At 40.4% G+C, this 14520-nt stretch overlaps 1 protein-coding gene across 2 annotated transcripts in view; it reads left to right on the plus strand.

Moving 5' to 3' along the window:
* ttbk1b (tau tubulin kinase 1b) overlaps positions 1 to 14520 on the plus strand; it is a 41623-nt gene that overhangs the window by 10119 nt on the left and 16984 nt on the right. Inside the window, exons 5-8 of one of the 2 annotated variants that reach the window (XM_083544562.1) lie at positions 181 to 321; positions 637 to 741; positions 5765 to 5830; positions 6600 to 6692. In XM_083544562.1, coding sequence (XP_083400688.1) covers positions 181 to 321; positions 637 to 741; positions 5765 to 5830; positions 6600 to 6692 — 405 coding nt within the window. Of the gene's footprint in view, positions 1 to 180; positions 322 to 636; positions 742 to 4571; positions 4647 to 5764; positions 5831 to 6599; positions 6693 to 14520 lie in introns of those variants that run through there. The other variant, XM_083544563.1, reaches the window with a different exon arrangement.

A 14520-nucleotide genomic window follows, 5' to 3' on the forward strand; every position in this document is an offset into this window, starting at 1 on the left:
AATTAGCTGAACATCTGAGATCACTTTAAATTCAAAACCAACTCCTCCATGCCAGAGCCTTTACATGTTCAATAAATAAATAAAATGAAGCAGCATGATATCATGACTGTATGGTCTCTCTCTCTCTCTCTCTCTCTCTCTCTCTCTCTCTCTCTCTCTCTCTCTCTCTTTCTCTCTAAGGGGAGGAATCTTGCTGATCTGAGACGAAGCCAGCCTCGTGGAACGTTCTCCATTAGCACCACACTGCGATTAGGAAAACAGATCCTGGAGGCCATTGAGGCCATTCACTCTGTCGGCTTCCTGCACCGAGACATCAAACCTGTACGTTTGCCTCTTCTTCTTCCTCTCCATCTCTTTCTCTCTCTCTCTCTCTCTCTCTCTCTCTCTCTCTCTCTCTCTGTGTCACACACACACACACACACACACACACACACACACACACACACTGGAGGCAAGGTTTGTGCTGTACAGAATGATGCTGATTGGTTAAACTCACCCTCATAGGGGGGTGAATACTTATGCATTTCCATCTCCGTTTCAATTCACTTTAGTGTTTAAGCGCACAGGGGGTAAATACTTATGCACACTGCTGTATGTCTTCAGATAGTCACGATGTTTTTTTTCCTATACCTGCAGTCGAACTTTGCCATGGGTCGTCTTCCGTCTACACACAGGAAGTGCTACATGCTGGACTTCGGCTTGGCTCGTCAGTACACCAACACTAATGGGGAAGTGCGGCCTGTGAGTCTCACCGCACAAACAACCTCCACAAACTCACTATCACAACAACACACACCACAACGCCCTGTTAGATCTGTCCTTCCTGCTCCCAGCCAATCACAACACACCACAACGCCCTGTTAGATCTGTCCTTCCTGCTCCCAGCCAATCACAACACACCACAACGCCCTGTTAGATCTGTCCTTCCTGCTCCCAGCCAATCACAACACACCACAACGCCCTGTTAGATCTGTCCTTCCTGCTCCCAGCCAATCACAACACACCACAACGCCCTGTTAGATCTGTCCTTCCTGCTCCCAGCCAATCACAACACACCACAACGCCCTGTTAGATCTGTCCTTCCTGCTCCCAGCCAATCACAACACACCACAACGCCCTGTTAGATCTGTCCTTCCTGCTCCCAGCCAATCACAACACACCACAACGCCCTGTTAGATCTGTCCTTCCTGCTCCCAGCCAATCACAACACACCACAACGCCCTGTTAGATCTGTCCTTCCTGCTCCCAGCCAATCACAACACACCACAACGCCCTGTTAGATCTGTCCTTCCTGCTCCCAGCCAATCACAACACACCACAACGCCCTGTTAGATCTGTCCTTCCTGCTCCCAGCCAATCACAACACACCACAACGCCCTGTTAGATCTGTCCTTCCTGCTCCCAGCCAATCACAACACACCACAACGCCCTGTTAGATCTGTCCTTCCTGCTCCCAGCCAATCACAACACACCACAACGCCCTGTTAGATCTGTCCTTCCTGCTCCCAGCCAATCACAACACACCACAACGCCCTGTTAGATCTGTCCTTCCTGCTCCCAGCCAATCACAACACACCACACAACGCCCTGTTAGATCTGTCCTTCCTGCTCCCAGCCAATCACAACACACCACAACGCCCTGTTAGATCTGTCCTTCCTGCTCCCAGCCAATCACAACACACCACACAACGCCCTGTTAGATCTGTCCTTCCTGCTCCCAGCCAATCACAACACACCACAACGCCCTGTTAGATCTGTCCTTCCTGCTCCCAGCCAATCACAACACACCACAACGCCCTGTTAGATCTGTCCTTCCTGCTCCCAGCCAATCACAACACACCACAACGCCCTGTTAGATCTGTCCTTCCTGCTCCCAGCCAATCACAACACACCACAACGCCCTGTTAGATCTGTCCTTCCTGCTCCCAGCCAATCACAACACACCACAACGCCCTGTTAGATCTGTCCTTCCTGCTCCCAGCCAATCACAACACACCACAACGCCCTGTTAGATCTGTCCTTCCTGCTCCCAGCCAATCACAACACACCACAACGCCCTGTTAGATCTGTCCTTCCTGCTCCCAGCCAATCACAACACACCACACAACGCCCTGTTAGATCTGTCCTTCCTGCTCCCAGCCAATCACAACACACCACAACGCCCTGTTAGATCTGTCCTTCCTGCTCCCAGCCAATCACAACACACCACAACGCCCTGTTAGATCTGTCCTTCCTGCTCCCAGCCAATCACAACACACCACAACGCCCTGTTAGATCTGTCCTTCCTGCTCCCAGCCAATCACAACACACCACAACGCCCTGTTAGATCTGTCCTTCCTGCTCCCAGCCAATCACAACACACCACAACGCCCTGTTAGATCTGTCCTTCCTGCTCCCAGCCAATCACAACACACCACACAACGCCCTGTTAGATCTGTCCTTCCTGCTCCCAGCCAATCACAACACACCACAACGCCCTGTTAGATCTGTCCTTCCTGCTCCCAGCCAATCACAACACACCACAACGCCCTGTTAGATCTGTCCTTCCTGCTCCCAGCCAATCACAACACACCACAACGCCCTGTTAGATCTGTCCTTCCTGCTCCCAGCCAATCACAACACACCACAACGCCCTGTTAGATCTGTCCTTCCTGCTCCCAGCCAATCACAACACACCACAACGCCCTGTTAGATCTGTCCTTCCTGCTCCCAGCCAATCACAACACACCACACAACGCCCTGTTAGATCTGTCCTTCCTGCTCCCAGCCAATCACAACACACCACACAACGCCCTGTTAGATCTGTCCTTCCTGCTCCCAGCCAATCACAACACACCACACAACGCCCTGTTAGATCTGTCCTTCCTGCTCCCAGCCAATCACAACACACCACAACGCCCTGTTAGATCTGTCCTTCCTGCTCCCAGCCAATCACAACACACCACAACGCCCTGTTAGATCTGTCCTTCCTGCTCCCAGCCAATCACAACACACCACAACGCCCTGTTAGATCTGTCCTTCCTGCTCCCAGCCAATCACAACACACCACAACGCCCTGTTAGATCTGTCCTTCCTGCTCCCAGCCAATCACAACACACCACAACGCCCTGTTAGATCTGTCCTTCCTGCTCCCAGCCAATCACAACACACCACAACGCCCTGTTAGATCTGTCCTTCCTGCTCCCAGCCAATCACAACACACCACAACGCCCTGTTAGATCTGTCCTTCCTGCTCCCAGCCAATCACAACACACCACAACGCCCTGTTAGATCTGTCCTTCCTGCTCCCAGCCAATCACAACACACCACACAACGCCCTGTTAGATCTGTCCTTCCTGCTCCCAGCCAATCACAACACACCACACAACGCCCTGTTAGATCTGTCCTTCCTGCTCCCAGCCAATCACAACACACCACACAACGCCCTGTTAGATCTGTCCTTCCTGCTCCCAGCCAATCACAACACACCACAACGCCCTGTTAGATCTGTCCTTCCTGCTCCCAGCCAATCACAACACACCACAACGCCCTGTTAGATCTGTCCTTCCTGCTCCCAGCCAATCACAACACACCACAACGCCCTGTTAGATCTGTCCTTCCTGCTCCCAGCCAATCACAACACACCACAACGCCCTGTTAGATCTGTCCTTCCTGCTCCCAGCCAATCACAACACTATTAGTGACTTGTGCACTGTTATTGATCTGAGTTTTGTACTGCACACACACACACAAACACACACACACACACACACACACACACACACACACACACATGTAAGATAATACCCTTTCTGAACGAGCTGAGTAAAGCAGATGTGAGTGAGTAAAGAACATGTGAGTGAGTGTGAATTTTTATTACACTCTTACTGAAGCTGTGTGTACTGTGTGTACAATTTAATATAAACCAGATTTACATGTAGCCACACCCACAAAACACCATAGAATGAGTTGCACCAAATTATTACATAAATATATTTGTCATTTTAAATGATGACTTTCTTAATAAAAGTCTAAATGATCAGTGTTTTTTATCTTCCCGTTATTCAGAAAATGTGAATCACAATTTTTTACTAAGCAAAGGTTTCCTCTGCCCACCCAGGGGCTTCCTCTGCCCACCCAGGGGTTTCCTCTGCCCACCTAGGGGTTTCCTCTGCCCACCCAGGGGTTTCTTCTGCTCAGTGAGGACCTTTTTTCCAAACAGTGATTTTCCTCAGGCCAATTCAGAGTTTCCTCTGCCCAGCCAGGGGCTTCATTTGTCCAACCAGGGGCTTCATCTGCCCAACAAACTGATCTGCCGGGTGTATATATATATTATAACTCTGTATAACTGGAAACCTGTTACTGAGACTCCAATACATTTTTAACATTTGTCATGTTTTAAAAAAAAATCATTTTTATTATTTTCTCTCTCTGTGTGATTATAATGTTTATTTGAAATGTTATTAATAATTATACTAAATATTATGTATTTGTTTGATATGTTGTTTAATTTCACCTCATTGTTGTACTTTATGTTTACATTATTTTGTGTTTTATGATTTTTCTACATTCTATTGTTTTATATTTTGCAGTTTTTGGCCTTTATGTTGGAAGCGCATGTTTTACCCCGTGTGTAAGATCCTCATTTCCATATCAGCTGTTAGAGTGTGAGTGTTCCACCTGCTTTCTTCTCTAACCAACCACCGACTTTAAACATCTCACATCTCCCACCAATAGAACCTGTACACCCAGTAGAACCTTTAGCACCAGTAGTGTTCAGCCTGATGTGGAGTAGAGAACCCAGATAAACCCAAATGTGTCCCATCTCTGGGTCCTGTGTTCCTGACGCCTTTGGCAGACATCTTCATCCAGAGCGACTTACACAGTACTTTATAGTGTCCAAAAATTATTTACACATGTTTACAGCTGTATGTTTATATTGTGTTGCTGAACGTTAATCCTTATTTAGCTTTGAATACATTTATATACAATCATAATAATTATTAATAAAAAAATTCTCATTTTAATAAAAAAAATTATATTTATAGTTAGATGAATATTGTTAAATACTATTATATTATAAAGGTCCCCTGGTGGTCTAGTGGTTAAGATGCAGCGCTCTCACCGCTGCGACCCGGGTTCAATCCCCGGTCAGGGAACCATCCCCAGCCACTCTCAGAGCCGGTCCCAAGCCCGGATAAATTGGGGAGGGTTGTGTTAGGAAGGGCATCCAGCGTAAAACATGTGCCAAATCAAACGTGCGGAGGATCCGCTGTGGCGCCCCCTAACGGGAGAAGCCGAAAGAAAGTATACTATTATATTATAAAATAAAAAGAAACAGTAAAACACATCAACCGACCATTAACCAATTAAATTAATATCCAAACACAAATTAATAACCAACACAATCAATACAATCAGCAAACAACAAACAGCTTTATTCAAAATATAATACAATAATAATAATAATAATATGTGATAAGTTACAAATATGATTAAAAATCACCTTTTAATTATGGACATCCTGAAAGATATATCTATTAAATAAACATGTAATGACTGAGCTGTGTGGATTACTGATTTAATTATACTGATTAGCGTATGAAAATCTACACAGGTACAGTGTACAGTTTATATGTGATAAAAAAAAGAAGATTATAACAGTATATTAGCTAAAACTCACCAATAATCATTATTTATAATGAATCATTTTGAAAGAATATTTTAATCCTGAGTGTGTAATAACAGTGTGTGTGTGTGTGTGTGTGTGTGTTTGTTTGTTTAGCCGAGGACTGTGGCAGGGTTCCGGGGTACGGTGCGCTACGCTTCTGTCAACGCTCACAAAAACAAAGTGAGGAGTGTTTACATGTCCATCAGTAAATATAGGAGTTACATAAAGTTACACAGTGTTACATACATGTGATTATACTGTATATATATATATATATAAACACTGTGTTATTATTATTATTATTATTAGTGTTTAGACCGACAGACCGACAGACAGACAGACAGACAGACAGACAGACAGACAGACAGACAGACAGATAGATAGATAGATAGATAGATTGCACTCTCTGTAGATTTGATCATTTTGCATCAGCAGTCAGTTTGTCGATCTTGTTCAGTAATAAATTCACATTTTCTATGATTACCGAAGGCTTATATCGCCACTTCTTTGCTAGCCACTTAGCCTTTAGCTTAGCGCCGGCTCTCCTCATCTTGTCAGGTAAACGGGGAACCACACCGGCAGGGGACTTTTTCAGAGCAAGTAGATGAATCCTCGAATGAACAGATTTCGGCTTGTGAAAATCCATATCCATATCCATAGGATAGGTAATCAGATGCAACAAAAGTGCACACAAGAAAAGAAGAGAGAAAAAAAAATAATAATAATAATATAAAAATGAAAAAAAAAAACCCACAAAAAGCTTCATAGAAAGAGCAAGGTACACACAGAGCTGCCTGCTGCTGCAGCACCGTCTCTATTATTATTAGTGTTTATTACTTAGTTCTGTTACATTCACACAATATTAGACTTTATTCTGATTTTAATAATAAATTAATCCTGTAAAAATCATAATAAAATATCAATGTTTCCTGTTGGTGTGATGAAAAAGGAAATGGGACGCCATGATGATCTGTGGTCCTTGTTCTACATGCTGGTGGAGTTCACTGTGGGGCAGTTACCATGGAGGAAGATCAAAGACAAGGTAAAGAACATCAGAAACATCAAACACACATAGGATACACACCAGGAACATCAGACACACATCAAATACACATCATACACATCAAACACACATCATAAACATCAAACACACATCAGATACACATCAGAAACATCGAACACACATCAGAAACATCAAACACACATCAGATACACATCAGAAACATCAAACACACATCGGACACATCAACCACACACCAGATACACATCAGAAACATCAAACACACATCAGAAACATCAAACACACATCAGAAACATCATACACACATCAGATACACATCAGAAACATCGAACACACATCAGAAACATCAATCAAACATCAAAAACTTTAAACACACACCGGAAACATCAAACACACATCAGAAACATCAATCAAACATCAGAAACATCAAACACACATCAGATACACATCAGAAACATCAAACACACATCAGAAACATCAAACACACATCAGATACACATCAGAAACATCAAACACACATCAGATACACATCAGAAACATTAAACACACATCAGAAACATCAAACACACATCAGATACACATCAGAAACATTAAACACACACCAGAAACATCAAACAAACATCGGAAACATCAAACACACATGGGAAACATCAAACACACATCAGAAAAATCAATCAAACATCGGAAACTTTAAACACACATCGGAAACATCAAACACACATCAGATACACATCAGAAACATGAAACACACATCAGATACACATCAGAAACATCGAACACACATCAGATACACATCAGAAACATCGAACACATATCAGATACACATCAGAAACATCGAACACACATCAGAAACATCAATCAAACATCGGAAACTTTAAACACACATCAGATACACATCAGAAACATCAAACACACATCAGATACACATCAGAAACATCGAACACATATCAGATACACATCAGAAACATCGAACACACATCAGAAACATCAATCAAACATCGGAAACTTTAAACACACATCGGAAACATCAAACACACATCAGATACACATCAGAAACACCAAACACACATCAGAAACATCAAACACACATCAGATACACATCAGAAACATTAAACACACATCAGAAACATCAAACAAACATCGGAAACATCAAACACACATCAGATACACATCAGAAACATCAAACACACATCAGAAACATCAAACACACCAGAAACATCAAACACACATCAGATACACATCTAAAAAATCAAACACACATCAGAAACATCAAACACACATCAGAAACATGAAACACATATCAGATACACATCAGAAACATCGAACACACATCAGAAACATCAATCAAACATCGGAAACTTTAAACACACATCGGAAACATCAAACACACATCAGATACACATCAGAAACATCAAACACACATCAAATACACATCAGAAACATCAAACACACATCAGAAACATCAAACACACATTAGAAACATCAAACACACATCAGATACACATCAGAAACATCGAACACACATCAGAAACATCAAACACACATCAGATACACATCAGAAACATCAAACACACATCGGACACATCAACCACACACCAGATACACATCAGAAACATCAAACACACATCAGAAACATCAAACACACATCAGAAACATCGTACACACATCAGATACACATCAGAAACATCGAACACACATCAGAAACATCAATCAAACATCAAAAACTTTAAACACACACCGGAAACATCAAACACACATCAGAAACATCAATCAAACATCAGAAACATCAAACACACATCAGATACACATCAGAAACATCAAACACACATCAGAAACATCAAACACACATCAGAAACATCAAACACACATCAGATACACATCAGAAACATCAAACACACATCAGATACACATCAGAAACATTAAACACACATCAGAAACATCAAACACACATCAGATACACATCAGAAACATTAAACACACACCAGAAACATCAAACAAACATCGGAAACATCAAACACACATGGGAAACATCAAACACACATCAGAAAAATCAATCAAACATCGGAAACTTTAAACACACATCGGAAACATCAAACACACATCAGATACACATCAGAAACATGAAACACACATCAGATACACATCAGAAACATCGAACACACATCAGATACACATAAGAAACACCAAACACACATCAGAAACATCAAACACACATTAGAAACATCAAACACACATCAGAAACATCAAACACACATCAGATACACATCAGAAACATTAAACACACATCAGAAACATCAAACAAACATCGGAAACATCAAACACACATCAGATACACATCAGAAACATCAAACACACATCAGAAACATCAAACACACCAGAAACATCAAACACACATCAGATACACATCTAAAAAATCAAACACACATCAGAAACATCAAACACACATCAGAAACATGAAACACATATCAGATACACATCAGAAACATCGAACACACATCAGAAACATCAATCAAACATCGGAAACTTTAAACACACATCGGAAACATCAAACACACATCAGATACACATCAGAAACATCAAACACACATCAAATACACATCAGAAACATCAAACACACATCAGAAACATCAAACACACATTAGAAACATCAAACACACATCAGATACACATCAGAAACATCAAACACACATCAGATACACATCAGAAACATTAAACACACATCAGAAACATCAAACACACATCAGATACACATCAGAAACATTAAACACACACCAGAAACATCAAACAAACATCGGAAACATCAAACACACATGGGAAACATCAAACACACATCAGAAAAATCAATCAAACATTGGAAACTTTAAACACACATCGGAAACATCAAACACACATCAGATACACATCAGAAACATGAAACACACATCAGATACACATCAGAAACATCGAACACACATATCAGATACACATCAGAAACATCGAACACACATCAGAAACATCAATCAAACATCAAAAACTTTAAACACACACCGGAAACATCAAACACACATCAGAAACATCAATCAAACATCAGAAACATCAAACACACATCAGATACACATCAGAAACATCAAACACACATCAGAAACATCAAACACACATCAGAAACATCAAACACACATCAGATACACATCAGAAACATCAAACACACATCAGATACACATCAGAAACATTAAACACACATCAGAAACATCAAACACACATCAGATACACATCAGAAACATTAAACACACACCAGAAACATCAAACAAACATCGGAAACATCAAACACACATGGGAAACATCAAACACACATCAGAAAAATCAATCAAACATCGGAAACTTTAAACACACATCGGAAACATCAAACACACATCAGATACACATCAGAAACATGAAACACACATCAGATACACATCAGAAACATCGAACACACATCAGATACACATCAGAAACATCGAACACATATCAGATACACATCAGAAACATCGAACACACATCAGAAACATCAATCAAACATCGGAAACTTTAAACACACATCAGATACACATCAGAAACATCAAACACACATCAGATACACATCAGAAACATCGAACACATATCAGATACACATCAGAAACATCGAACACACATCAGAAACATCAATCAAACATCGGAAACTTTAAACACACATCGGAAACATCAAACACACATCAGATACACATAAGAAACACCAAACACACATCATAAACATCAAACACACATTAGAAACATCAAACACACATCAGAAACATCAAACACACATCAGATACACATCAGAAACATTAAACACACATCAGAAACATCAAACAAACATCGGAAACATCAAACACACATCAGATACACATCAGAAACATCAAACACACATCAGAAACATCAAACACACCAGAAACATCAAACACACATCAGATACACATCTAAAAAATCAAACACACAACAGAAACATCAAACACACATCAGAAACATGAAACACATATCAGATACACATCAGAAACATCGAACACACATCAGAAACATCAATCAAACATCGGAAACTTTAAACACACATCGGAAACATCAAACACACATCAGATACACATCAGAAACATCAAACACACATCAAATACACATCAGAAACATCAAACACACATCAGAAACATCAAACACACATTAGAAACATCAAACACACATCAGATACACATCAGAAACATCGAACACACATCAGAAACATCAAACACACATCAGATACACATCAGAAACATCAAACACACATCGGACACATCAACCACACACCAGATACACATCAGAAACATCAAACACACATCAGAAACATCAAACACACATCAGAAACATCATACACACATCAGATACACATCAGAAACATCGAACACACATCAGAAACATCAATCAAACATCAAAAACTTTAAACACACACCGGAAACATCAAACACACATCAGAAACATCAATCAAACATCAGAAACATCAAACACACATCAGATACACATCAGAAACATCAAACACACATCAGAAACATCAAACACACATCAGAAACATCAAACACACATCAGATACACATCAGAAACATCAAACACACATCAGATACACATCAGAAACATTAAACACACATCAGAAACATCAAACACACATCAGATACACATCAGAAACATTAAACACACACCAGAAACATCAAACAAACATCGGAAACATCAAACACACATGGGAAACATCAAACACACATCAGAAAAATCAATCAAACATCGGAAACTTTAAACACACATCGGAAACATCAAACACACATCAGATACACATCAGAAACATGAAACACACATCAGATACACATCAGAAACATCGAACACACATCAGAAACATCAATCAAACATCGGAAACTTTAAACACACATCGGAAACATCAAACACACATCAGATACACATAAGAAACACCAAACACACATCAGAAACATCAAACACACATTAGAAACATCAAACACACATCAGAAACATCAAACACACATCAGATACACATCAGAAACATTAAACACACATCAGAAACATCAAACAAACATCGGAAACATCAAACACACATCAGATACACATCAGAAACATCAAACACACATCAGAAACATCAAACACACCAGAAACATCAAACACACATCAGATACACATCTAAAAAATCAAACACACATCAGAAACATCAAACACACATCAGAAACATGAAACACATATCAGATACACATCAGAAACATCGAACACACATCAGAAACATCAATCAAACATCGGAAACTTTAAACACACATCGGAAACATCAAACACACATCAGATACACATCAGAAACATCAAACACACATCAAATACACATCAGAAACATCAAACACACATCAGAAACATCAAACACACATTAGAAACATCAAACACACATCAGATACACATCAGAAACATCAAACACACATCAAATACACATCAGAAACATCAAACACACATCAGAAACATCAAACACACATCAGATACACATCAGAAACATTAAACACACACCAGAAACATCAAACAAACATCGGAAACATCAAACACACATGGGAAACATCAAACACACATCAGAAAAATCAATCAAACATCGGAAACTTTAAACACACATCGGAAACATCAAACACACATCAGATACACATCAGAAACATGAAACACACATCAGATACACATCAGAAACATGAAACACATATCAGATACACATCAGAAACATCGAACACACATCAGAAACATCAATCAAACATCGGAAACTTTAAACACACATCGGAAACATCAAACACACATCAGATACACATCAGAAACATCAAACACACATCAAATACACATCAGAAACATCAAACACACATCAGATACACATCAGAAACATCAAACACACATCAAATACACATCAGAAACATCAAACACACATTAAAAACATCAAACACACATTAGAAACATCAAACACACATCAGATACACATCAGAAACATCAAACACACATCAGATACACATCAGATACACATCAGAAACATTAAACACACATCAGAAACATCAAACAAATATCGGAAACATCAAACACACATCAGATACACATCAGAAACATCAAACACACATCAGAAACATCAAACACACACCAGAAACATCAAAAACACATCAGATACACATCAAAAACATCAAACACACATCGGAAACATCAAACACACATCAGATACACATCAGTAACATCAAACATACATTAGATACACATCAGTAACATCAAACACACATCAGATACATCAGACACACCAGAGAAACGTCAGAACCATCAAACATACATCAGAAACATCAGAACCATCAAACACACATCAGAAACATCAAACACACATCAGATACACATCAGTAACATCAAACACACATCAGTAACATCAAACACACATCAGACACACATCAGTAACATCAAACACACATCAGTAACATCAAACACACATCATACACACATCAGAAACATCAGACACAGACACAAATGAGACACAATTTTCAGAAACATCAGACACACACCAGATAGACATTAGACACAAATCAGAATCAAGTCAATTCAAGTCAAGTTTATTTGTATAGCGCTTTTCACAACAGACATTGTCTCAAAGCAGCTTTACAGAAATCAACAGTGAGGGTAAATGGTGTGTGTTTATCCCTGATGAGCAGCCGTGGAGACTGTGGCAAGGAAAAACTCCCTTAGATGATATGAGGAAAAAACCTTGAGAGGAACCAGACTCAAAAGGTGAACCCATCCTCATTTGGGTGACATCAAGAGTTTGATCATAAATCTTTCAACAATACACTGGAGAGTGAGAACTAACATGAGCACTGGAGTATAAGATTATAAGTGATGTTCTTTCTGCAGTCTTATATGGATCTTATTTGGATCCCGCTCCAAATGGCACTGGTACGTCTCTAGATGGTTCGGGATGTTTGTGAGTTCGGCATCTACTTCTTCAAAGGTCCGTAATCATCACGAGGTGGGACGTGACTGGAGTTGGCCAAACCTGAGGGTGTCTCGGGATGGAGAGAGAAAGAGAAGCAGTGGAGAGGAATTAGCGTAGCTGCTGTTCATGATATTACCAGCACAAGTTGATAATGTGATGTGATCAGATGTTCTGGAGCACCACAATCATCAGACACGTACCAGATACACACCAGAAGCATCAGACACACATAAATAAAACACACACCAGTTTCACATCAGACACAAATCAGACATACATCAGAAACATCAGACACACACCAGATACACATAGCAGACACACATTAAACACATGTCAGAAACATTAGACACAAATCAGACATACATCAGAAACACCAGAGACACAAATCAAACATACACCAGATTCACATCAGACACAAATTAGACACACATCAGAAACACTAGACACACACTGATCAAACACACACCAGATACACATTACACACCCCAGATACACATCACACACACACCGGATACACATCACACACACCAGATACACATCACACACATCGGATACACATCACAAACCATGGATATACATCACACACACACCGGATACACATCACACACACCGGATACACATCACACACAACGGATACACATCACACACACAACGGATACACATCACACACACACCAGATACACATCACACACACCGGATACACATCACACACAACGGATACACATCACACACACAACGGATACACATCACACACACAACAGATACACATCACACACACACCGGATACACATCACACACACACCGGATACACATCACACACACCGGATACACATCACACACACCGGATACACATCACACACAACGGATACACATCAC

The sequence above is a fragment of the Silurus aristotelis genome (assembly GCF_946808225.1).
Source record: "Silurus aristotelis genome assembly, chromosome: 6".
NCBI lineage: Eukaryota > Metazoa > Chordata > Actinopteri > Siluriformes > Siluridae > Silurus > Silurus aristotelis.